Source organism: Pelobates fuscus, chromosome 1, assembly GCF_036172605.1.
Source record: "Pelobates fuscus isolate aPelFus1 chromosome 1, aPelFus1.pri, whole genome shotgun sequence".
Classification (NCBI taxonomy): domain Eukaryota; kingdom Metazoa; phylum Chordata; class Amphibia; order Anura; family Pelobatidae; genus Pelobates; species Pelobates fuscus.
In genome coordinates, this window is record NC_086317.1 from 102,123,949 (window position 1) to 102,149,892 (window position 25,944).

The 25,944-nt window shown below is 37.6% G+C and overlaps 2 protein-coding genes across 10 annotated transcripts in view; one reads left to right on the plus strand and one right to left on the minus strand.

Moving 5' to 3' along the window:
- CASK (calcium/calmodulin dependent serine protein kinase) overlaps positions 1-25,944 on the minus strand; it is a 303,425-nt gene that overhangs the window by 162,899 nt on the left and 114,582 nt on the right. The gene's annotated exons all lie outside the window — the stretch shown is intronic.
- On the plus strand, positions 24,629-25,717 carry GPR82 (G protein-coupled receptor 82). Its single transcript, XM_063445076.1, has one exon. It carries the CDS (start codon positions 24,629-24,631, stop codon positions 25,715-25,717), a length of 1,089 nt encoding a protein of 362 aa, XP_063301146.1.

Sequence of the window (25,944 nt, forward strand, 5' to 3'; positions counted from 1 at the left end):
TATTCTTTACAGAGAAACAATACATGCAGGTTTTCTTTGAGGGTATAGCAACTAAACAGTGGGAAAAAAAGTATATGGTGATTTCCATTAACTCCTAAACTATTCCCCCTACCCTTCACGACCCATGAAAATAATTCCGTCATGCAATATTTTAGCAGCAAAAACAGTTTCCCTGCTGGTAAGCTGACTTGATACCTGAAGCTCAGCTCTGTCAGCTGGAACTAGAATTGGAGGTCAGTGCAAAAAAGAATGAGCTGTATGTAGCATTTAAAGTGCATACAGCGCTCTAAATTACCGTGGCTGAATATCTGGGTTCAGCCATGGTTCCAGTGGCATTTCTGATGACACGGGATTCCCTTCCACAGAAGGAGATCCCATTGGGACTGCCGGCGGCAAGATCTGCGCAGGGCTATGCAGACTGCTCAGTGCTGACAACTAATTGATAATTAATGCAGGTAGGGGATTTATATATCACATCACGACAGTTTGTATTATACATTATTTAGTATTTGAGAGGGAATTAATCCCTCTCATGGTGCAATTGTAAAGTGCACAATACTCACAGCATAATGGTTTCCTTTTGCTGAATTCAGAGTGTGTCCCTTGCTGGTCCTAATGCTAGCAAAAATATTAGGGTGATTAACTCTACTGAAATGAGCTGAAGGAATCCCACTAACACTATTGATAGGATTAGAGTCAAGGTTAGGATTAGATTAGGTTAGATTTAACGCTAGCATTGGAACCAGCAAGGAAATTCCATAGCTGACATTAGCAGAGGGTCCCAATAAAATTGTTAGGGTTAGCAAACATAGAAAGTCGAGCCCACCGCTCAAACTCCCACTACTCCTGCATGGCATCAATGACTACAGTACACATCAGCCACAATACATACAACAAATACTTAAAAAAAAAAAAAAAAAAAAAAAAAAAAAAAAGTTACTTGTGTACTATCCCAAATCCCTATGCACAAAACTGGAGTTTTTTTTTAGTATCACTCCAATTGTCATTAAGTTTAATTTAAGGATTGATACTTTGACATTTTACAGGGTGCAATTCAGAGAATTTCATTACAAAGATACACATGACAAAACCAAAAAAAAAAAATCTGCTAAATTTCTTTGTGCATGTAAAGAATGAAAAAAAAACGCCAGTAATTTTTAATGAATTGGTGATAAAATGGCTGTAACAATAAAACTACACATATACTATATTACACATACGTGGTGTCTACTTTGTTGAAATTACCCCATAAATGCATAACATTTGTAAAACTGCTATAGTGCCCCAAAATTAGAGTGCCCATCATATCCATTTGTCAGTATACAACTATAAAGACTGAAATGGTCATGTCTTTTATTTGGCACTATTAATTTATCTGATTGTGGCATGGACATACATTGGGATTATTGTTGTACATGGAGGATGCAGCTTAACACAGTTTGGGACCCTTAGGTAAACAGCCCGAGATATCTACATTATATACATATAAACACTTTGTGGCAATTTTGTTTTCTGTGATGATTATTAAACTTAAAAGACAAACATACCATTTTCTAAAAAAGTTTCACATTGAAATTGTATTTGACTCCATGTATTTTGTGACCGGTACTTACCAAAAATACTGAAATCCTAGAGTGACATATGATGTACTGTGTAAGTCAGGCCAGAAATTGATTTTGCTTTTTTTTTTTTTTAAAGCTGCCCTAATTATGTGCACATTAATCTAATGAGGGAAAATATATATATTTATTAAAATGTATATATGTATAGGTTCTATCCATTTAAAGCCATTTTTTTTTGTCCTTTAAAGGATCACAATAGTCATTCAGACCACTTCATCTCAATGGATTCCTATGGGAAGAATTGGATCTGCACATGGCACTCTCTGTGCTTGTAGAGCAGGTCCTTAATGCTCCTCTGTAGAGAAACGCATGAGGCAGAGAGGTAAGCAGTGCTGAGGGACAGAAAAAACATGAGTAAAACCTTTATCTTAACCCCTTAAGGACGCAGCTTCAAAAACTGGACTTACCCCCTTAAGGACACAAGCATTTTTTGCATTTTTTGCTGTTTGTGTTCAACCTCTGTTTGCATTTTTCTTATTTATTACACCAACACGTTTGATATATCATTTTTTAAAGGACAAAAAGGGCTTTAATCTGATGTGACATATACATATATAAATTCTTATTTATTAAAAAAAATCCCAAAATTTTTTTAAAAAAATGAAATACCGTATATACTCGAGTATAAGCCGAGTTTTTCAGCACATTTTTTGTGCTGAAAAACCCCAACTCGGCTTATACTCGAGTCAATAGTCTGTATTATGGCAATTTGCATTGCCATAATACAGACTGGGGCTGTCAGAGAGTTTACTTACCTCTCCTGTAGCTCCTGTCAGCTCTCTCCTCCTCCGCGCCGTCCGTTCAGCACCTCGGTCAGCTCCCAGTGTAAATCTCGCGAGAGCCGCGGCTCTCGCGAGACTTACACTGTGAGCTGGCAGAAGAGCTGACCGGACGGCGCAGAGGAGGAGAGAGCTGACAGGAGCTGCAGGAGAAGTAAGTAAACTCTCTGCAGCCCCCACAGCCCCCCACTGAACTACCAATGCTGGACCACCAGGGAAGGAGAGCCCCCCTCCCTGCCATGTATCAAGCAGGGAGGGGGGACGAAAAAAATATAATAATACATTTTTAAAAATAATAAAATAATGAAATTAAATAAAAAAAATAATAATAAAAAAATATTAACATAATTAAAAAAATAATAATAAAATTGCCCACCCCGCACCAAGGCTCTGCATCACACACACACACACACACACGCTGCACTCATACACACGCTGCACTCATTATACACACACTGTAAATAAATATTCAATTAATATATTTTTTTTAGGATCTAATTTTATTTAGAAATTTACCAGTAGCTGCTGCATTTCCCACCCTAGTCTTATACTCGAGTCAATAAGTTTTCCCAGTTTTTTGGGGTAAAATTAGGGGCCTCGGCTTATATTCGGGTCGGCTTATACTCGAGTATATACAGTATTGTTTTTTTTTCACAGTGTAGGCAATAATAACAACATGTGTATAATAAGTGCAGCTTAAGGAAAGTAATTTAAAAAATATTCAATTAGTTCTGATTTTCAGAGTACATAATATGTGTAGGATTTCAGCTTATTTTGAAAGTTACAGGTCACAAAATACAAGGAGTAAAAACTTTTTTTAATGTGGAGCTATTTTAGAATTTGGCATGTTTGCCTTGTAAGCTTAATAGCCATCACAGAAAGCAAAATTGCTGCACAAAAGTGTCTGCAACACGAGCCCGGCAACCCACACTCCCGCATACCGGAGAGAGGCATCGTTATAGCCGACCGGGAACCAGATTTTCCACGATGGCAGGCACAGGGCATTGGCTGAGGACGGCTAATTACATACTCAACGGCCCATCTACTGAAGCCCAACACCGGTCTGGACCCTGACAAACCTAATGTGGACACTGTTAATCTATGTAAAGTATGGCTTACACACACTCACCTACACTATAGACGGCGAGGATAACTCCCCACCATAACTTTTTGTTTTATTATTATTGTTTAAGCTGACACCCAAACCAGTGTGCTCCTAAAGCCTGAGAACACTACCTTAGAATATTTCACAAAAATAGAAATGCCACTGATGTTTATGATAAATACTTGTCAATGCTGTTGGGGCATGACAAGCCTGCCTGTTCTATTTTCATGCACTCCAAAAATAAAGAATTAAAAAAAAAAAAAAGTATATATTTATATAAAGCACACATCACAGGCTATTTATCAAAGGGTATTCTGACACTTTTTACGTAGCCATTTCGCTGCCAATCTCTGCTAAATCGTGTAGTAAAATTGTGTTTTTTTCAGATTTCTAACATACACACATAAAACAAGGATTTTTAATGTGTATTTCATAAAGTTGATATATACTACTGCTGTAGAAAACCCCATATTGTTTTCAGCCATATCAACAGAGTAAAATTATACCCCCAATCTATGTCTTTGCCACTATCCTGTGAAGTTACAGTGCCATAAAAGAGACCTGATCATTTCAGTTTTCACAGTGATAATTTTGATAGAGCAAGTATCATTTTGGGGCATTGTAGCAGTTTAACTGTTGAATTTATCCCTCAATGCCCTACCATTGGTGAAAGTAGACACTACAGTGTATCTCATATGGTATATATTGTCACTTAACGTGATGCCATTTTTTCACCAGTTTATGTCAAACTTTGTGGTAAAATATTTTTTTTTTTTGCGTTTTTTACATACACATTACATTTTTTGGGGTCATTTTTCAAGTCTGGTAGTTTAACTGTTGAATTTATCCCTCAATGCCCTACCATTGGTGAAAGTAGACACTACAGTGTATCTCATATGGTATATATTGTCACTTAACGTGATGCCATTTTTTCACCAGTTTATGTCAAACTTTGTGGTAAAATATTTTTTTTTTTTGCGTTTTTTACATACACATTACATTTTTTGGGGTCATTTTTCAAGTCTGGTATGTGCCACTGTGATCAAAACCCCATATTTATGCTCAGAAAACTCTTCTGAATAAAACAATACCCCCAATGTTTGTCTTTGCCACTATCCTGTGAAGCTACAGTGCCTTAAACGAGTCCTGACCATTACAGTTTTTACAATTAGAATTTTGATAAATGGATTTGGTGTGTCTATATCACATTTTAGGGCATTGTAGCAGTTTGACAGTTAAAATTACTCCATAAATGCATACCATTTGTGAAAGTAGACACCACGGGCTATGTCATATGGTATATTTTGAGCTTTATTATACCGTTATGTTAGCACCAATTACTTTCAAATGTTATCATAGTTTTATTTTTGCATTTTTATACACACATGTTGTATTTTAGTAGTTAATTATGGAAACTTGATATATGTTACTGTAAATTAAATCACAAAATTATTCTCAGCTATATTTCCGGAGTACAAAATGACCCCCTTTATACACCTTACCCAAGTTTTTATGAAATTTTAATGGCTACATGGATTTAAATGGCTACATGCAGTGCTAACTTTCAGCACTGCATGCAGCTCATCAAAAAGTCTGGGGCCACTAAAAATGGCCCCAACTGACAGAGGGGACCCCCAGGTTTCTAATGATACCTGGGGTTCCTAGTGTGAGCAGGGATTTAACCCTGCTCACACTACATTGCTGTCTATGGGGATTTAAATCCCCATTAAAAGAGCTGCCTGCCACCTCACTTTGAGCTCTGCATGCAGCTCATCAAAAAACCTGGGGCCACTAAAAATGGCCCCAGCTGACAGAGGGGACACCCAGGTTTCTAATGATACCTGGGTTTCCTGGTGTGAGCAGGGATTTAACCCTGCTTACACCACAATCTAGATATAGGCATTTAAATGCCTATTTAAGCAGATACATGCCGCGCTGACTTCCAGCACTGCATGTAACTCATCAAAAAGGCTGGGGTCACTAAAAATGTCCCCAGCTGATAGAGGGGAGACCCAAGTTTCCATTGATACCTGGAACTCCCTTGTGTTAGCAGGGATTTAACCCTGATCACACCAAATTTTAATAGTGGGGATTTAAACCCCCATTAAAATGCTTGTTTGCAGCGCTCAGTTTGAGCTCTGCAAACAGAGCAGTCAGTCAGTCTGGGGCCAAAAATTCTGGCCCAAGGTGAGAGAGGGGAGCCCCAGGAATCAAATGATACCTGGGGCTCAGTTACCAGCAAGGTAATAGACCCTGCTGGAAAAATACTGCATGACGGAAATGTTCCGTCATGTGTCCTTAAGGGTAGGACCAGCATGATGAAAAATTTCCGTCATGCGTCCTTAAGGGGTTAATTTTGTTGGGGAAAGGGGGGTACCTGTATATAACTGGGGACAGGGGAATACAGGTTTATATATTTCAATATTTTCAGGAATAGAGGTTTCTACCCCTAAAAATATATTCTTGTTTTTGAAAACACAAAACAAACGGTAATATGTGTTGGTACAATCAACGAGATGAAAGTTTCAAAAATGTCTATATTCTTTAAACAAAAAAAACCCTGTCATTTGCTATTTAAGGGTTTAACGAAAACTACAATTGGCATGTGGAATGTAACATTAGGCCATGCCACTCAAATAAGCAGTTTTAACCGTTAAATAGAGACTAGTCCACAATTAAGTTTTGTATCTTGCTATATATATATATATATATATATATATATATATATATATATATATCATTTCACACTTTGTTGTATCATAAATTTTGAGTGTCATCATTTTTACAAATTGTTTAACAGTAAGTAACTAACGTTACTGAACACATGGTAGCACTTGTGCAGTTATGCACATGGATTAAAAACTCTGCAATTTACAATATTAAGGCTTAGGTACTGACTTTATGAAGGCAATATCATGCATTATACACCAAACCAAACTAAACTAAACTAAGCAAACTGCTAGTATAATACACTGCTCAAAAAAATAAAGGGAACACTTAAACACAATGTAACTCCAAGTCAATCACACTTCTGTGAAATCAAACTGTCCACTTAGGAAGCAACACTGAGTGACAATCAATTTCACATGTGCAAATGGGATAGACAACATGTGGAAATTATAGGCCGAGAGAGCAGACAGAGCAAACACCCCCAAAAGCAAAGTCATACGGACCCTATAGTCAACAGAATAACTACAGCTTAATGTAGCTGTTCTAGTGTGTATCGTCAGTCCCTGAAGGCTTTTGTGCTGTAAACACGGTCTTTTTAGAGTAAAGGAAATGTTTACATTGTTCCCTAGTGGCAGTCACTCAAACAAATACTAGAGGTGCTTCCTGGGCCAGTGCTGCACAATGCATGGAGGCGCTGAAGTTTCCCCATAGAGATGCAATGATTCAATGCTCCCACATGCTTGGCTGAGAATTAGAATTGACAATATTGTCATATCTGATTATCTCAGCCAAGGAGGTGGATCCGGGCATGATCTGCGCTAGAATAAAGGGGGGGTATATATCCCCTGCACTCACGCATACAAGACAGTCCAATGCCGGGCGCACCACCAGAGCTCCAAGACATGTAAAAACCAACAAGAAAGGCTGCTCTCCGGCCTTTAAAAAAAAAAAAAAAAAAGTTTATTAGATAATGTTAAAAATTACGACCAATGCTTCGGTCCCCGTTCGGGACCTTCTTCCGGGTCAAAAGGTCTTGTCCTTTTTTTTTGACCCTGAAGAAGGTCCCGAACAGGGACCGAAACAGGGGGGGGGGGGGGGGCAAGGAGGTGTCGGCCACCAAAATAGTGTTTTTAACACTATAGGGTCAGGAATACACATTTATTTCTGACCTTATTGTGTTCTTATAATATTTTTTATATGCGCGCATATATATATATATATATATATATATATATATATATATATATATATAAACATATATATATATATATATATATATATATATATAAACCAACAAGAAAGGCTGCTCTCCGGCCTTTAAAAAAAAAAAAAAAAAAAAAAAGTTTATTAGATAATGTTAAAAATTACGACCAATGCTTCGGTCCCCATTCGGGACCTTCTTCAGGGTCAAAGGGTCTTGTCCTATTTTTTGACCCTGAAGAAGGTCCCGAACAGGGACCGAAGCATTGGTCGTAATTTTTAACATTATCTAATAAACTTTTTTTTTTTTTTTTTTTTTTTAAAGGCCGGAGAGCAGCCTTTCTTGTTGGTTTTACATGTCTTGGAGCTCTGGTGGTGCGCCCGGCATTGGACTGTCTTGTATGCGTGAGTGCAGGGGAGATATATATATATATATATACACACACACACACACACACACACACACACATATTTTCTAGGAACTCCACGATGGAACTGTATACCCATAACAGGGATAGAATGACTGCTTAGAGGAGGTTTTTTTTTTTTTTTTTTTACTGCATGAACACCCGCTTTTTTTTTATATACCCCTCAATAATCATAATCCTATGCCTAATCTTTCTGTTTGGTTTCCTAATACACAACGTATTGGACGTTTCCTTTGAGAACCTGGAGCTCCCAGGGGTGGTACATTATCTTGCTATCAACTTATGTATACCTGAGCTTACTTGTTAATTTTACGATTACATAATCTTGCATGCTTAGCCTGTTTCATTATTATTATTTTTTTAATTTTTTTATTTTTAACCCCTTAAGGACCAAACTTCTGGAATAAAATGGAATCATGACGTGTCACACACGTCATGTGTCCTTAAGGGGTTAATGAGGCTGAATTTCTCTGGAGTTAATGTTTATATGTCTATTTACAATGACATACTTGCATTTTATATATGTTAAACCTAGCTGTATATGTACACTTATGCTCTAACTCCTTTTTGCACGTATTGTAAACCAAATCTGCCTCCATAAAAGTGACTGAAAAAAAAAAAAAAAAATATATATATATATTTTTTTTTGTGTGTGTTGGGGCAAATATCCGTATATGGAGTAAGGTTCCAATATGAGCGTTGGATAGTATAAAAGGCCGACGATACGGTAGGCCTGTAAATAAAGAGGGCCCACCAAGTTATAAGAAAATGTAAAATAAAAAGGGAAAAGAAAGTGTTGAAATTGAGGAGTGGTGGGAGGGTCATTCAGAAACTGACCTCGAGCGGTATGGAGTCAGGTAAGGGGTGTACCTTATATAGGTGAATGAATTAAATTAAGCCCCTCCCACAATTACAGGCCAAACGGCCTTAATACTTATGTTAGGGGCAAATAGCCGTATATGGAGTAAGGTTCCAATATGAGCGTTGGATAGTATAAAAGAGCAAATTCGGTTGTGGTGTGCAGAGACCGACGATTCAATAGGTCTGTAAATAAAGAGGGCAAAAATGAAAAATCAAAAGGATTTAATACAGTCAACAAATATATACAATTATACAGACATTTCTTTGAAAGCATTTCTTAATTCCTGTGTTGGTTTGGTTATGTAAGTCGTGTAAGCAGATTTCCAACGCCCCTGGAGGCCCTGGAGGCTGTGGAGGCCGCCCCTATACGAAAGCAGGGTACCTGAGTAGGTAGAAGGGTTAAAACCTACCATGGTTAACAGGGATCTGATGAATCTCATTAAAGTAGTGGTAGTCCGTACAGAGCCTTGTAGTGTGAATAAATGTTGAGATGGTAGTGATGTGATGTGATATGTAGAAGGTAGAAATCTAGAGCCGCCACCGGACACCATTTGTTGTGGGTAGGGTAATAAGTGATTTCCACTGGAGGTGCACACACACACCCATATACATACAAATATAGGTTTACTGGTTTAAAACCCATTATATAATTCTAAGACATGTAATCTGTAGAACATTACATATTCTAGGCAATACACAATACATTTGACATGCATAAAGTAAAAGGGTGCAAATACACTCCTTTTTTATGTATACTTACTGACACTGTGTTATGGACAATATGCAGTTTTTGCACATGATTAAGCTGAGGTGAGTAACATTTAGCCCTGCCAAGTACATTATGATTGTTGAGTTTGAGGCGTTCTGCCTTAAAGAGACACTATAAGCAACCAGACCACTTCATCTCGATTAAGTTTTAAAATTGCAGGATTAACCTACCTCTAGTGGTTGTCAATATGACAGCCACTTGAGTTTCCATAATACTGCAGAGAAAAACTGCTATTTTAGTCAGCTGGTCTCTGGAGGCCATCTAATGGGTGCAATGTGGCATTTTTTACATGCATGCGCACTAGCCTCCCAATTCTTTCCTATGGACCACTGGTGATATCAGCCAAAGAGACATAGCTACACAGAGGAGACTGGATCTGCAAGGGTGAAAAGGTAAGGAAATCAATTTTTCTTTTATTAAACTCTGGCAGCATTAACCTGGTCACCTAAACAGTGACTAGCGTGCTATAGGTTAGGAATTCACATTTCTATTCCTAATGCTATAGTGTTTCTTTAACATTTAATTTGATACTTGCATTTCTGAGTCTGCTCATCCTCCAATAGCCTAATCAAATTTGTCACTATCTGTCTGGTAATATAGATTAAAAAAATAGTTTTGTTTTTTCTACTTCTGCAACTTCTGGAAATCAGCAATAGGGAGTTTACTAAGAAAACCACAGATTAGTAAAATACATCTTCTGCAAATTTATTTCTAAGCAAGTCCTGACCGTGAACACCACTTAAGAGGTAAGACTAATGTTCTCCTATACTACACACAACCGAAATAATGGTAAAAAAAAACAAAAACAAAAAACAAAAGGGTAGAAGGCAAAACACAAGGCTCAAATAGCAGGTTTTGTTAACTAATAATGTAAAACAGCCTGCGCATTATCAGTATTAATTTTTGTATTATCAGGAAACATTTAACAGAGGGGTTTATACTAGAATCAGATAATTGCAAAGGTAAAACAAATCAAACATGTTATGGACAATTATGTTTGTGGTTTTGTTCACCTAATGGGACAATGTACAGGTATATCTAATGCCATCATTAAAGTAAAATGTATTATGCAAGCGTACAGTATTTAATTAGCATTACAGAAATATGAGAAACTTTCAGGAGCATCACCGTTACAAGTTTAAAGCATTATGAACAGTTTTCTATGCCCCTGAACTGACGTACACAGGTTAAACAGGTAAAATTAGGCAAATCAGCACTAAATATGACAGCAATACATCTAGACGTACATGTAACTGCAAATGTCAATGTCCACAAAGTGTGTGTTTATTTTGAGCTATGTATAGTTACATAATATATATATATATATATATATATATATATATAGTATCTATGTATATATAGCTCAAAATAAACACACACATATATATGTATATATACACACACATAGTTATCAATAAAAAATAAATAAAAAAAAAACACTCATAAGACAGAGTTGGGAAAAAAAAAATTGTGATCAACGTTTTGGACTCTCCTTGCACCTTTCTCAAGATCTTTCTTTCCCTCTCTCTCTCTCTCTCCGAGAAAAAAAAAAACACATTTCTACAGATAGTAAACAGATTGTAGTGTAGGAGGATGAATTTGTATTTGCGTGCAGAGGTGTGTTTGGATATAGTGTTGGATTTTAAATACAGATGTACATTTGTGTGTAGTATTGGTGTTTGCATATAATTTTGGAGTTAGAGTTCGGGGGCTTCTATGTATGTCTTGTTTGTGTATTGAAGGAGTGTGTATTCTGTTGGTATTTTAATGTCTGTACATATACTGGCACATACATACTTACACATTAACCCCTTCAGGACGGAGTCAATAGTGCACATTCTGATCAAAACAAAACGTAAACAAAAACTGGTATTTGCGCTATATGTCTGTTCACCCATAATTCACCGCTGTCACATTAAGTGCACCCACACTTATTATATATAATTTTGTTCAGGAGAAACAGGGCTTTAATTTATAATTAACCTTTCATATATGGAACATAATTTATTATGAATAAAATTTAAAAAAAATGTGAGAAAATAAGATTTTTTTAAAATTTGTATTTCCGTCTGCCATTTTAGCTGTGAATGTCATAACACTTAGGTTTTACTGCAAAAAATGCACATATTTGTAATCAGCGATGTCTCACGAGTACAACAGTACTCCCTATTAACAAGTTTTATGGTGTTTTGGAAAGTTACAGGGTCAAATATAGAACGTTCTATTTTCAAATTGAAATTTGCCAGATTAGTAATGTTACCTTTGAGACGGTATGGTAGCCCAGGAAAGAGAATGACCCCCATAATGGCATACCATTTGAAAAAGTAGACAAGCCAAGGTATTAAAAGTGGGGTATGTTTAGTCTTTTTTAGTAGCCACTTAGTCACAAACACTGGCCAACTTAGCGTTCATATTTGTTTTTTTGTGAAAAAAGAAAAAAACTAATATTTGGCCAGTGTGTGTGACTAAGTGGCTACTAAGAAAGACTGGACATACCCCACTTGCAATACCTCGGGTTGTCTACTTTTGCAAATGGTAGGCCATCATGGGGGTAATTCTCATTCCTGGGCTACCATACGCTCTCAAAGGCAACATAACTAATCTGGCAAATTTCAATGTGAAAAAAATGAAATGCAAACCTTATATGTGACTAACTTTCCAAAACACCATAAAACCTGTACATGGGGGGTACTGTTATTCTCGGGAGACTTCACTAAACACAAATATTAGTGTTTTAAAACAGTAAAACATATTACAACAATAATATAGTCCATAAAAGTGCAGTTCGTTTGTAAAAAAACGCAAAAAAAGTCACTTTTACTTAAAATATCATCGTTGTTATACAATTTACCAGTTTGAAACACTATTATTTGAGTTCAGCAAAGTCTCCCGAGTAAAATAGTACCCCCTATGTACAGGTTTTATGGTGTCTTGGAGAGTTACAGGGTCAAATATAGTGCTTGCGAATTAAATTCTCTGCACTTTCTTCCTGTGTTGTCAGGCATGTCAATCAAATTTTAATTAATCAAATCACATAATTACGTTAAAAGATTACTTAAATATACATGTAGAATTTTAATATATATACATATATATGTATTTAAATTCTACGTGTATACTAATGTAATCTTTTATGTAATTATATGTATTTATCTATAAATATATTTGCTGTTTTGTATTTTATAGATAGATAGATATATATAGAATGTCATTCTAAGTGTATTTTGTTACCTATATATATATATTAATAACAAAATACAGTTAGAATGAAATTACATATGGATATATAATTTATATTACATTTTGTTTCAATTTTTTTATTATTTTAATTATACGTATATATATATATACACACATTATATATATAATATATATACACATTATATATATGTAACGTCATTCTAAGTGTATTTTAATACCAATATATATACTTATATTAGTATTAAAATACACTTTGTATGACGTTACATATATATAATATGTATATATATTATATATAATATATATACATATATTATATATATAAAAATGCATTTAATTTATTTCATAATATGTTTAATATTTTTTTTTTCACTACCTACCAGCAGGGGGACTGTCTGATATTTTAGACAGTCCCCCTGCTGGCAGATCCACAGCCAGCTATATGGGGCCATGTGATCGCTCTTTGAGAGTGATCACATGGCCCCCGGGGGCCTCATTTGCCATGGGGGGGGGGCTCCCTGGGCTGTCAGGCAGCCCTCCAGAAGAGGATCGCGGCGGAGGTGAGTAGTTGCTGGCTCCTGGGGGCTGCAGCCGTTACGGCGTTCCATGCCGCCGCAACGGCTTCTAAAGCCCATTTAAAGCGCGACGGCATGGAACGCCGTAACGGCGTTAAGGGGTTAAACATATACATTCATACTTACAGATAGAGATAGATGCACATACTGGCACATACAAACACACACACACATACACTGGCACATACAAACACACACACACATACACTGGCACACACACACACACACACACACACAGTGGCACATACAATGACACAGACAACTTTACCCATTGTGACACACGGACACGCAGACACAAACTGGCAGATGCACACACTGACATACACAAAGACGCATACATATACACACGGACACGCAGACACAAACTGGCAGATACACACACTGACACATGTTTATATTTGCAGTTACCCTACTGTTCACTTACCTTTTTTCTTCAGAAGGGTGACTTCCTTTAGTGCTGCAGGCTGCTGGCTGAGACTGGTGTGCCAGGTCAGCAGCTGCTCAGTCCCCGGTGCGCTCTCTCTCCCTCCAGCCCGTGCGTTCTGTATGCGAGGGTTGCGGTCACTTCCTCCCAGCATGCAATACTACAAGGGCCCGGTCGCGGTCTTAGACAGCTGCGGCGCCTGACTGGATCCCTTTTTAGCGATACCCATCGGGTGGCCGTAAATGCTTGGACCACCCGATGGGCAAAACCCTAAGGTTCCGCAGATCATCAATTGGGAAACGCTGTATTTGAGGATATGCCCTCCAGTTACAGTAAAGAAACACCACAGGCTGGAGTTGATTAATTTTTTGTAACATTGTATAGATAACGCATTGAAACATATTGAAAAACAGATGTATGCAAAAACCTACTCTCTCCTGCTCTTGAGATGGCCATAACCATAGCTGAAAGTATGTGTATTCAGAGAATCGGGAGGTTGCTGCACAGATTCTGGTGTACAAAACTGTGAACGGGGATTAGAATATGTTTACAGAAGTGTTCTTGCTGCTGTCTGCAAAATTAGTATTTCCACGGATCCCAAGTGAAAAGTAGAACTGCCTCTGGGGACTAAACTACACATCTTGTAAAGCTGTGCTGGACTATATGTTTTTCATAAATGCAAACAAAATAAATCCAAAGACCAAAATGAGAAATTCAAAATTAAAACAAACATTCAGGGCGGAAGTTAATGCGAACATCCCCTTAGCATTAGTGTTATTTTGTGGTTTGAAAATAACAGTTTCAAGAAATATGGCTGGTGGCAGAGATGAATAAATGTTTAAAAAATAAGTAGCTGGATATAAAGGGACACTCTAAACCAGGGGTAGTCAACATTTTAATACCTACCGCCCACACTTTTGTATCTTTTTTCTGCGTGTGAAGGGCGCTGTGCGTGTTTGAGCGAGGAGGCAGTATGTGTGAGAGGGCAGTCTCTGTGTGTGAGTGAGGGGGCAGTGTGTGTGTGTGTGTGTGTGTGAAGGGGGGCAGTGTGTATTTGTAGTGTTTGTGTGTGAAGGGTGCATAGGGTCTATGCTGTGTGCAGGTGGGTAAAATGTGAAAGTCTATCTAAATGTTCTCCCCCTCCCTTCTTCTTACCTTTTTCCAGGAAGAGGCAGCATAATGCGGTTAGCTCTGGCGGTCCAGTTGTGGCATGTTCACTTTAGCCTGCAGCACCTCTGGCTGCAGGCCGATTCTCCTGTCCTCCTGCGAGCACAGCACTGTATCGGAACATTGCCATGATAACTAGCAGCAACACTCCAACCAGCCTGCTCACAGGAGGAACAGAGAGCCTCCTAGGCCCTTTCATCCCTTTGTTGGAACAAAGTACCAGCGGTGCGGGAGATATTTTATCTCCTCACCAGCCCGAAAGGGCTTACAGCAAGGCTTGCTCTGCATGGGCTAATAGGCGAGATGAAAGGATCTCCCCTGTCGGCCTTGGCCCACTGGGCATTTTCTGCAGAACCTACCACCGCCCACCTGAAATCCCAAACCGCCCACTAGTGGGTGGTAGGGACCAGGTTGACTATCCCTGCTCTAAACACTAAAAACTACTTCGACTTCGTGCAGCGATTTGGGGGTATAGGTCATGTCTCTACAGTCCCACTGCTCAATTGTCTGCCGCTTAGGGGTTAAATCAATAACGGTTTATGCATCCCTCGCCCCCACCTAACCTGGTGTGACTTACATGGCAAACAAAAAAAATTGTTTAATTTGCAATCAGATCTTACAGCACAGCATGGTTTACTTTAGATTTTCTGTAATTCTCTGCTCGTGCAGGCCATTAACAGAAGATTAGAAATAAATCAAACACGGTGTAATAAAGCAAGTTTTAAAATTAAATCTCTTTACAGGATTTGTGCAGAGAGGTTTTGTAAGTCACACATAGGAGAAGTGTGGCTTGGGCTGCATAAACAAAGTAATTTAACTCTTAATTGACACTCAGGAACTGAGCATTAAGCTGTAGTCTTTGGTATCTATATAAAATACATACAATGTAGGAGATGATTCACACTTCTAGAATGGTTCTGTAATATAAAAAGCAATATAGTGTAATATGCTAGTACAATTGTATCAATCGAAATGAGCGTCAGGTACTCACAAGCCTAGAGCCAAATTTCTGCATATGGCTCTCATGGATAGCGCTGTGGGACTTTTCAGGATGTCCCTCTCCTATTCCCAGATCACTTATATGATGCTCCGGTTGGGTAATAATCCAGGTTCCACAACTTGACTTGAATTTTTCAGGAGAAAACTTTATTGTTCCCCAATGTGGAGTAAAACATGGATAAAATTGAAATTTCGATAAAATAAATAAAAGATAGAGTAACTGTATATAGTCCTGCCAATTGGCAAAAGTCCAAATGTCCGAAACGCGTTTCGCCCCGTACCAGGGGCTTTTTCAATCGGTGTATGGGCTTCCTTCTCTGTTTGGCGTCTTCTTAATCCCCTTGTGTCTTTTCACTTCCGGGTTCCGGCTATCGCACGTATGGAACGCAACGTGCGTTCCACCGCTGACGGCATGCGTTCCACTTTCAAATGGCATGTCGAGCGTATCGTGCGTTCCATTTCGGAATTAATGGGAATTTAGATAGCTTTAGTGGCATAACATAAAAGTGCTCAATTAATAGGAATTTGAATAGCATTAGTAGCATAGCATTAAAGTGCTGGTGTTATTAGCATAGCATTAAAGTGCTGGTGTTATTAATGGGAATTTAAATAGCATTAGTAGCATAACATTAAAGTGCTTAATTAAACATTAAAATGCTGATGTTGTGCAAAAAGTGATAATAGCCTTTAACTTAGATAATATTGATCACATTGAAAAAAACATCATATGCTGACATATTATATTAAAGTGCTAGTGTTGTGCCAATGGTGATAATCATTCTTAATCTTAATACTGGTATCTTTAAGGTGCTTATAGTTGTAGGGTATTGTTAACTTTCATTATAATATTAAATATTCATCACACAGGTGTCTCTAGGTGGATAACAAAGTGCTTTCCGTTTTAGAGGATTGCAAGTATATCAAATACTTTTAAAAGCCTGCTCTATGTAGTAGGAGGTGACAGCATTTTCCTGATATTATTCAATTTTATTCTAGCATAAAGATGTTTCTTACAAATAGGCATTTAGAAGAAATGACAGACCTCGAAGTCTGAATTTAATCCGTGGGGTCATCTATAACTTTAACACTCTAATACCCCACGGATTAAATTCAGACTTCGAGGTCTGTCATTTCTTCTAAATGCCTATTTGTAAGAAACATCTTTATGCTAGAATAAAATTGAATAATATCAGGAAAATGCTGTCACCTCCTACTACATAGAGCAGGCTTTTAAAAGTATTTGATATACTTGCAATCCTCTAAAACGGAAAGCACTTTGTTATCCACCTAGAGACACCTGTGTGATGAATATTTAATATTATAATGAAAGTTAACAATACCCTACAACTATAAGCACCTTAAAGATACCAGTATTAAGATTAAGAATGATTATCACCATTGGCACAACACTAGCACTTTAATATAATATGTCAGCATATGATGTTTTTTTCAATGTGATCAATATTATCTAAGTTAAAGGCTATTATCACTTTTTGCACAACATCAGCATTTTAATGTTTAATTAAGCACTTTAATGTTATGCTACTAATGCTATTTAAATTCCCATTAATAACACCAGCACTTTAATGCTATGCTAATAACACCAGCACTTTAATGCTATGCTACTAATGCTATTCAAATTCCTATTAATTGAGCACTTTTATGTTATGCCACTAAAGCTATCTAAATTCCCATTAATTCCGAAATGGAACGCACGATACGCTCGACATGCCATTTGAAAGTGGAACGCATGCCGTCAGCGGTGGAACGCACGTTGCGTTCCATACGTGCGATAGCCGGAACCCGGAAGTGAAAAGACACAAGGGGATTAAGAAGACGCCAAACAGAGAAGGAAGCCCATACACCGATTGAAAAAGCCCCTGGTACGGGGCGAAACGCGTTTCGGACATTTGGACTTTTGCCAATTGGCAGGACTATATACAGTTACTCTATCTTTTATTTATTTTATCGAAATTTCAATTTTATCCATGTTTTACTCCACATTGGGGAGCAATAAAGTTTTCTCCTGAAAAATTCAAGTCAAGTTGTGGAACCTGGATTATTACCCAACCGGAGCATCATATAAGTGATCTGGGAATAGGAGAGGGACATCCTGAAAAGTCCCACAGCGCTATCCATGAGAGCCATATGCAGAAATTTGGCTCTAGGCTTGTGAGTACCTGACGCTCATTTCGATTGATACAATTGTACTAGCATATTACACTATATTGCTTTTTATATTACAGAACCATTCTAGAAGTGTGAATCATCTCCTACATTGTATGTATTTTATGTTTGTATTTTATAGAGTGGTGTAAGGGGTTTCCACTCAGGTGATCTGTGGCATTTATTGCCACCACACTTAATCCCACTTTGTTTGTATATTTTTGTGTTTCACTTACTTTGGTATCTATATACCAAAACTGCTTCATTAAGTTGAAGTTGTTTTGTTGCTTAGCGTGTCCCTTTAACCAAAATTCAACAACAACAATGATCCTTTGTACTTCTACTTCAAATGTGTTTAGGAAAGGACTGAACATAAAAGGGTAACAATGATGAGTTATGAGTTTAGTGATTTGAAGTGGTAATGGTGGTAGGAGTCGGTTTTGCTGTGCTTCAGCTTAAAAGACTGCACATACAAAGTTATTGGCAGTTGTGTGCTCAGGGTTAGTTACAACTCTGGCAGATATGACTGGCAGTCCGAAACTCTCTTCCGGGCTGCCTAATTTAAATTCTGTTCATATTTTAGGTCTGTCAGCTTGCACACAGGGGGAAGAGGGAGACTTATGAAGGATGCTCAGTAGGGTATTTTAGCTTAAAGGAACATTATAGGGTCAGGAACACAACATGTATTCCTAACCCTATAGTGTTAAAATCACCATCTAACCCCCCCCACCCCCTTACCTCACTAAATATAGTAAAATCTTATTGTATTCAAGTCTGCAAAGCTGCCTCTGACCTGCCCGCTTGTATGATGTAATGAGAAATGTCGATCAAAAGCCAATCGCATCGGATTAGCCAAGCCTGTCAAGGATGCAGATCAGGAGCAGAGCCAGCACAAGTCAAACACAGCCCTCCTTATTAGCATCTGAATCAACGCATCTCTATGAGAAAAAAGCTCAGTGTCTGCATGCAGAGGGTGGAGACATTGCTGCACTGCCCCAGGGAGCACCTCTAGCAGCCATCTGAGGAGTGGCCAGTGGAGGTATCACTAGGCTAAAGACTGTATTTTCTCCGAAAAGACAGTATTTACTGCAAAAAGCCTGAAAGGGATAATTCTACTCACCAGACCAAATGCAATAAGCTGTAGTTGTTCTGATGACTAAAGTGGCCCTTTTATAATATAGGATGTTTAAGAAGAGTTAAAGTGACCCTTTAAAACTTGCTCAACCAATAGAGCTAGTGAAATGTGAGGAAAAAAAATTATGAGCATGTTTTTTTTGTTGTAAATGTATAGATGTCATATTATTCAAGACTGCAGTAAGTGGTTAATGCCACAAACACACATTTGAAAGGAACATTAAAAACAGATGTGTTATAGCAATTGCAAGTCTGTTTTCAATCTGAATACTTTTGATTGTCTCAAAGATAGACATAAATAGAAGCCTTAGAATGTTATGTTAATTCCAGCACTGTCAAAATATATACCTGACTGCATTCATGTACCACTTAAATTTTGGCTAAATGTGTCGATGGGCAGAGCGTCAAAGGTTATAACCCACCAATTCTTAGAAGCACGTACTATGCCACCAAGGACATGTCGCATTGGTGAGAGGTTCCATCAAAAGTAAAAGTGCTGCTTAAAAAAGAAAAAAATATTTTCCTAGAACTGTTTTTTAACGGTATGAAATCACGGGCATGTCCACTGTGTTTATTTTTTTTCCCCACTGTTAGGCTAAATCAATGTTTATAAATAACGAAGGAAAATTTTTATTAACCCCATTAAAAACACAGGAGAAAGTCTGTATACATCATAACAGAAGCCTATACCACAAAGCACAAGTTAGAAAAGCATTGATGATACTGTGTGCATGTTTATTAAGGGCAAAATTGTGTAAAATGTTTAAAGTGGGGTTATTTTCGCACATTAAGCACATTTAATGCTCCTGCCAATTGCTTATTTTAAATTATTTTACCAATTGTTAATTACATCCACTTTTTTTTCTGATACTTTCTTTTTTATAACGCCTAGCCTCTGCCTTTACCCAGTATTATAGATTCAGTGCAAACCACCTTCATTTTAAGAAATTTTTAAACTAGTCAATTGTTTTCTCAGTGTTATGAAATATGTGCAATACGCCATTACAAAGTAACCGAATTGAATATATACAAAGTTGAATACAGTATCTCTACCTCTTTGTATAGTAACTGCCGGGACTGCATATGACATTGCATCAGAACGGTTTGTGAATTGTAGCAAGAAGCTTGTTATGTGTCACATCTTTTTTGCAAAGGGTGTGTACTGGCAGTGCTTGAATGAAGTCACATCTGGGATTGAAGCGGTTTTAATTTACCACCTTATTGTGCAATTTTTATTTGGTTATAAATACATGTTGTGTTTGCTGTGGTAAACAGTTGTATCTTTGTTGTAGTTGCATTTATTATTATGCCTTATCCCAGACTATACAATGTAGGCAAAAAGAAACATCTTCCCTTTTGGTTATTTCCCCACACCAATTACTGTAAGTGCCTCTCCATGGCTTTCCCCATAAAGGACTACTATAGGCACCCAGACCACTTCAGCTTAATGAAGTGGTCTGGGTGCCTGGTCCAGCTAGGATTAACCCTTTTTTCTATAAACATAGCAGTTTCAGAGAAACTGCTATGTTTATATTGGGGTTAACCCAGCCTCTAGTGGCTGTCTCATTGACAGCCGCTAGAGGCGCTTGCGTGCTTCTCACTGTGAAAAATCACAGTGAGAAGACGCCAGCGTCCATAGGAAAGCATTGTAAATTCTTTCCTATGAGACTGGCTGAAAGCGCGCGCGGCTCTTGCCGCGCATGCACATTCAGCCGAGGAGGAGAGCTCCCCACCCGGCGCTGGAGAAAGAGGTAAGTTTAACCCCTTCCTCCCCCTAGAGCCCGGCGGGAGGGGGACCCTGAGGGTGGGGGCATCCTCAGCGCACTATAGTGCCAGGAAAACGAGTATGTTTTCCTGGCACTATAGTGGTCCTTTAACAAGGCGCTCCCCGAAAGTGTAGAGAATGTTGCTCACAAAGCTCATCCCAGAACATGCCCAATAATGTTTTTACCCATGTCATCCTTGAGGTTGCTGTCCCTGACTTACAGCTTAAGCCAGTGGTTTCCAAACCAGTCCTCAAGGCACACCTACCAATCCAGGAATTAGGAATTACCCAGTTACATCTAAGGTGTCGACACAAATATGTAACCCCAAAAGCTTGGACTGGTAGGCATGCCTTGAGGGCTTGTCTGGAAACCACTTTTCTAAGCAATGGTATTCCACAGGGCTTACATCATAAAGGTGCTATCTAGTAAATTATTACCCCTTTTCCAGACCTCAGTGAAGAGCAAAGGTTTAAAAATAACATCCAGAAGTATTACTTTACTGAGAGGGTAGTGAATGCATGGACTAGCCTTCCAGCTGAAGTGGTAGAGGTCAACACAATAAAGGAGTTTAAGCATGCGTGGGTATGCATTAGGCTATCCTAACTATAAGATAAGGCCAGGGACTAATGAAAGTATTTTTAAGACTTGGGCAGACTAGATGGCCCGAATGGTTCTTATCTGCCGTCACATTCTATGTTTCTATTTATAATAATTCAATGTTTTACTCAAGTCCTCTTTTTACTTCTGGTAATCCAACAACTATGTATTGTATTTTGTCTCAACACCTGTGATATTTCCCTTTTCTGTTATATTCTGCAAAAATTCTCACACACGCACACAAGCTCCCACTCCACCCCACACCCCCACAATCTATTCAATGAGGCCAAAATATATTCTTTTCTTCATGGCCAAAATTCTGCTCAAATTATACTGTTCTGTTTCATGATTACTGTGAGTTTTAGGAGCTTAGTACCATTTTTTTGTTTTCAGCATACTACTGCCTGTGAATTGTAAATAAAATAACTAGTGAAGGTGCCAATGTGTTATGAGGACACTAGCATCTGTCCAGCACGCAATGCTGAGAGGGCCTAGTCTGCCTCTGGTCCATAAAGTCTTTCTCTAGCGCTCACAGCACATCAAGATATTGATTTCTTACTGCGAGATAAACTTGGAACAGCTTACAAATGTCTTGAAGGAGACCTTCAATATCAGTCTTGGTGGATAGAGTTTTATCATCGTAGTCTAACATAGACAAATCATTGTCCGCTATAGCAGAAAGAGGATCCAATGTATTAAAGTCCTGTTTCGTGGACAAGGCTTATGGGCTCCTACCTGCATGCAGAGTTGCCATCTTGGGCCTATGCTTAGAATGGAGCAAGTCCGTGATATCACTTATTTTCTCCTCCATATCATGCCCCAGCTTCTAAGATTTTTTTTACTCCATGAGTATAGGTAGGCAATTCCACCAAAAATAGCAGGAAATAGCTAGAATAGCTGCAGCAATCTTAGAAGTATGGTTATAAATCTCAAAGCTCCTAATTGTTTATTACTAGCATTGATAAAGTGCCAACATATTCAGCAGAACATGCAATATACATAGACAAATACAAACGGTACAGAGAGCTGCCTGTAAGCAGAGTACTAGCCATTGAAGCTCTTTTACACAAAGTGCTTTGTTAGATAGACCATGGGCTTACAATCTAAATGATATAATGGGGATTTGAGACAGGAGGCAACGGGAAATTTGGAAGCAATGACAATTAAGATAACAGAGTTGCAGTTCCTGTTGAAATGTAAAGGGATTAAGAGGTAATTGAGTGAGACTCTCCAACAGCTGGAGGAGCATGCTATAAATGTGGTAGAAACCTGGGTGGGTGGGTGGAGAAAAATTGTGAGTTCTGAATCCTTCAGCAGTAAGCATCAATGCAGCTTTAGTTGGAAACACACATTATTCATTGTATTACAGTATTTTGCCAATCTATACTGTATACATTTTCTGTGGAAATATTTCCTTAAATTGGCTGATTATTAACACTCCTAGATCAAACACTGTACAAATAAGTATCATTATGCAAAGTGTCAATAAGTCAAAATGTCTGTAGTCAACGTTGAAATCAGGGGTTCCCAAAATGTCGATCCCGGGATGTTTTAAAACTACAGCTTCCATGATGCTTTGTCATTTTAAAGGCATTCTAAAAGAATGCAAATCATAACAGGAGTTGTAGTTCTAAAACATCTAAACATCTATCATTTTGGCACCCCCTGGATTAAACTATACTCTGTACCGCCAGGATAGCTCAGTGCGGAGAGCTTCCAACTCTCCAGGAGGAGGTGACCCCAGGAAATGTGTGAAACATTTGCATATTGCCTGACTTACCCTGGAACCAGACTCCTGGCACCATAACCACTACAGCATGCTAATTATATAGAGGCAGATGACTCATTTAAAAACTTAAAAAGTAATCAGGGCTCTTATAAATTCTACAAACACTATACAGTTGAATGTACAGGAGAAATCTTTAAACAGATAGTTAGAATTAGACCAAGATCACAAATGTATTATTCCACTTGTTTTTATTGGATAAGTGTCTGATACCACTAAATTGGTGATATAGTTACATAGCTGAAAAGAGACTTGAGTCCATCAAGTTCAGCCTTCCTCACATATGCTTTTGCTGTTGATCCAAAAGAAGGCAAAAAAACCCAGTCTGAAGCGCTTCCAATTTTGCAACAAACTAGGAAAAAATTCCTTCTTGACCCCAAAATAGCAGTCACATGTCTCCTTGGATCAAGCAGCTATTACCCCACTAATTAGAAATTATATCCCTGTATGTTATGTTTTTGCAAGTAATTATCCAATTGCAGTTTAAACATCTGTATAGACTCTGACAAAACCACCTCTTCAGGCAAAGAATTCCATATACTTATTGCTCTTACTGAAAAAAAAAAAAAAACCTTTTCTTTGCCTTAGATGAAATCTCCTTTCTTCAAGCCTAAATGTGTGACCTCGTGTCCTATGTATAGCCCTGTTTAAGAATAGATTTCCAGATAATGGTTTGTACTGGCCCCGAATATATTTGCATAATGTTATCAAATCCCCTCTCAGGCGCAGTTTTTCCAAACTAAAGAGATTTAAATTGTTTAACCTTTCTTCATAACTAAAATAATATAATTTAATATTATATAATAATATAATGTCAAAAGGGTAAACTGGTGTAGGGATTCTCTACAGACGATAATTACAAATGAAGCATCAATAATGCTTCATTATAAGAATATAAATAAATGTACAACCAAGAGAGACACATGGATACTTTGTATTATTAGGTCAGTCTAACCCTGACATTTATTGAGCCAAAATATTTAAAATATTTTATTAGCTAAAGTGCAGGAAAGGGATCATTTGATAGTGGTAAAGCTTATGTAATGTATGTAATGTGTGATATTTTGTAACTAAACATTTCATTATTTTACCCAAGACATGTGCCTTGATACATTTAACCCCTTAAGGACCAAACTTCTGGAATAAAAGGGAATCATGACGTGTCACACACGTCGTGTGTCCTTAAGGGGTTAAAGATAGTTTAAAATGCAGTGGCATTATGTATGGAAGTTGTGGCTTATAAAATGACCAATAACTGTTAAATCAATGTGTACTTCAATGACATGCACATATATAATTATATATAAATATAAAAGGTAAACTAACAGTTGGACAATAATAGTTTTTTGTATTTTTCAGTTACCTTTCATGTGAAAATCATGTGGAATAATTCATCATGCCTCAAACCCGGAAGTATTTCTACTATTGGACTCCCTATAATCTACTCCGTGATGTTTTTACCAAGTATGATTGGAAACCTTATAACTCTGTGGATATTTATAAGATACATAACCAAAAAAACCTCAACACACATCTACCTAATTAACTTGGCAATCTCAAATGTAATGGTGTCAACCGGTATGCCCTTCCAAATTGCTTATTACATCAACGCAGACAACTGGTACTACACATCTGCAAAATGTAGCATTGTTATCACAGCTTCCAATATACTCACTCACAGCAGTATGTGTGTGAGCATTACCATATTTTGCTGGATTGCCATCAGTCGTTACGCCACAGTAGTAAGAAATGTAGAAATAATGCCACATACAGCACAGACCTCTTATGAGAAAATCCTCTTCGGATATATTCTACAATCATTCCGCAACCCTAAATTTGCTAAGTGGCTTTGCTCATGTGTTTGGATCGCCATTTTATGTCCAAATGTTTTTTTCTCGTCAGTATCCCTGGACAAAAAGTCTAATAAACTTTGCTTTAATGAAGATGTTGAAATTGGGAAGCCGCATATTCGAATAGGGTCAATGTTTGAATCTGCTTGTTATTTTATTTTTATTATATTAGTATTATTATTTTATTATTTCTTTATCAAGCACATAGAAAATTTACAAGCAAATAGCAGTATAGGTGAAAAGTATTTAGTACACAGTACTGTACGAAGAAACATTATTGTAATAATCTTATTACTGGTCATCTGTTTTGCACCATATCATTGCTGTAAGTTCCTTCTCTATGGGCTTGGAACAAAATGTCAACTACAAAGCAACTTAGTTGAAGCCAAAAATATGTTGCTATGTCTGGCTGAATTCAGGAGCTGCTCTGATCCAATTGTGTACTTGTGTTTAGATGAGGTCTTTAAGAAAAATATGCAACATCTTTTTGGTAAGGCTCCTGACAATTCAACAAACTCAACACAAGCAAACAAACGAAACACAATTCAAATTTCATTTACAAATGCTACAGTGAAACAAAATGCAGAAATATCACTAACAAATGTAATAGATGATTGATTATGGCATACAAGTTATTAAGGAAACACACCCATAAGTAAAAAATATTTTTTCTATAGATCTAAACAAGTATTATTCTAAGTAAAGCTTTGCATTTGCATGCTTAACAGTTAAAAACCCGAGCTTAAAAATACAAAACCCAAAACCAAAATGTAACAGCTTTCAACAATGTCCTCCTGATATTTAAAGGGAAGAGGAAATTTAAAGTGACACTATAGTCACCAGAA

Excerpts from the sequence above, each read along its gene's own strand:
- GPR82 (XM_063445076.1), top strand. The coding sequence starts at position 24,629 with ATGTGGAATAATTCATCATGCCTCAAACCCGGAAGTATTTCTACTATT.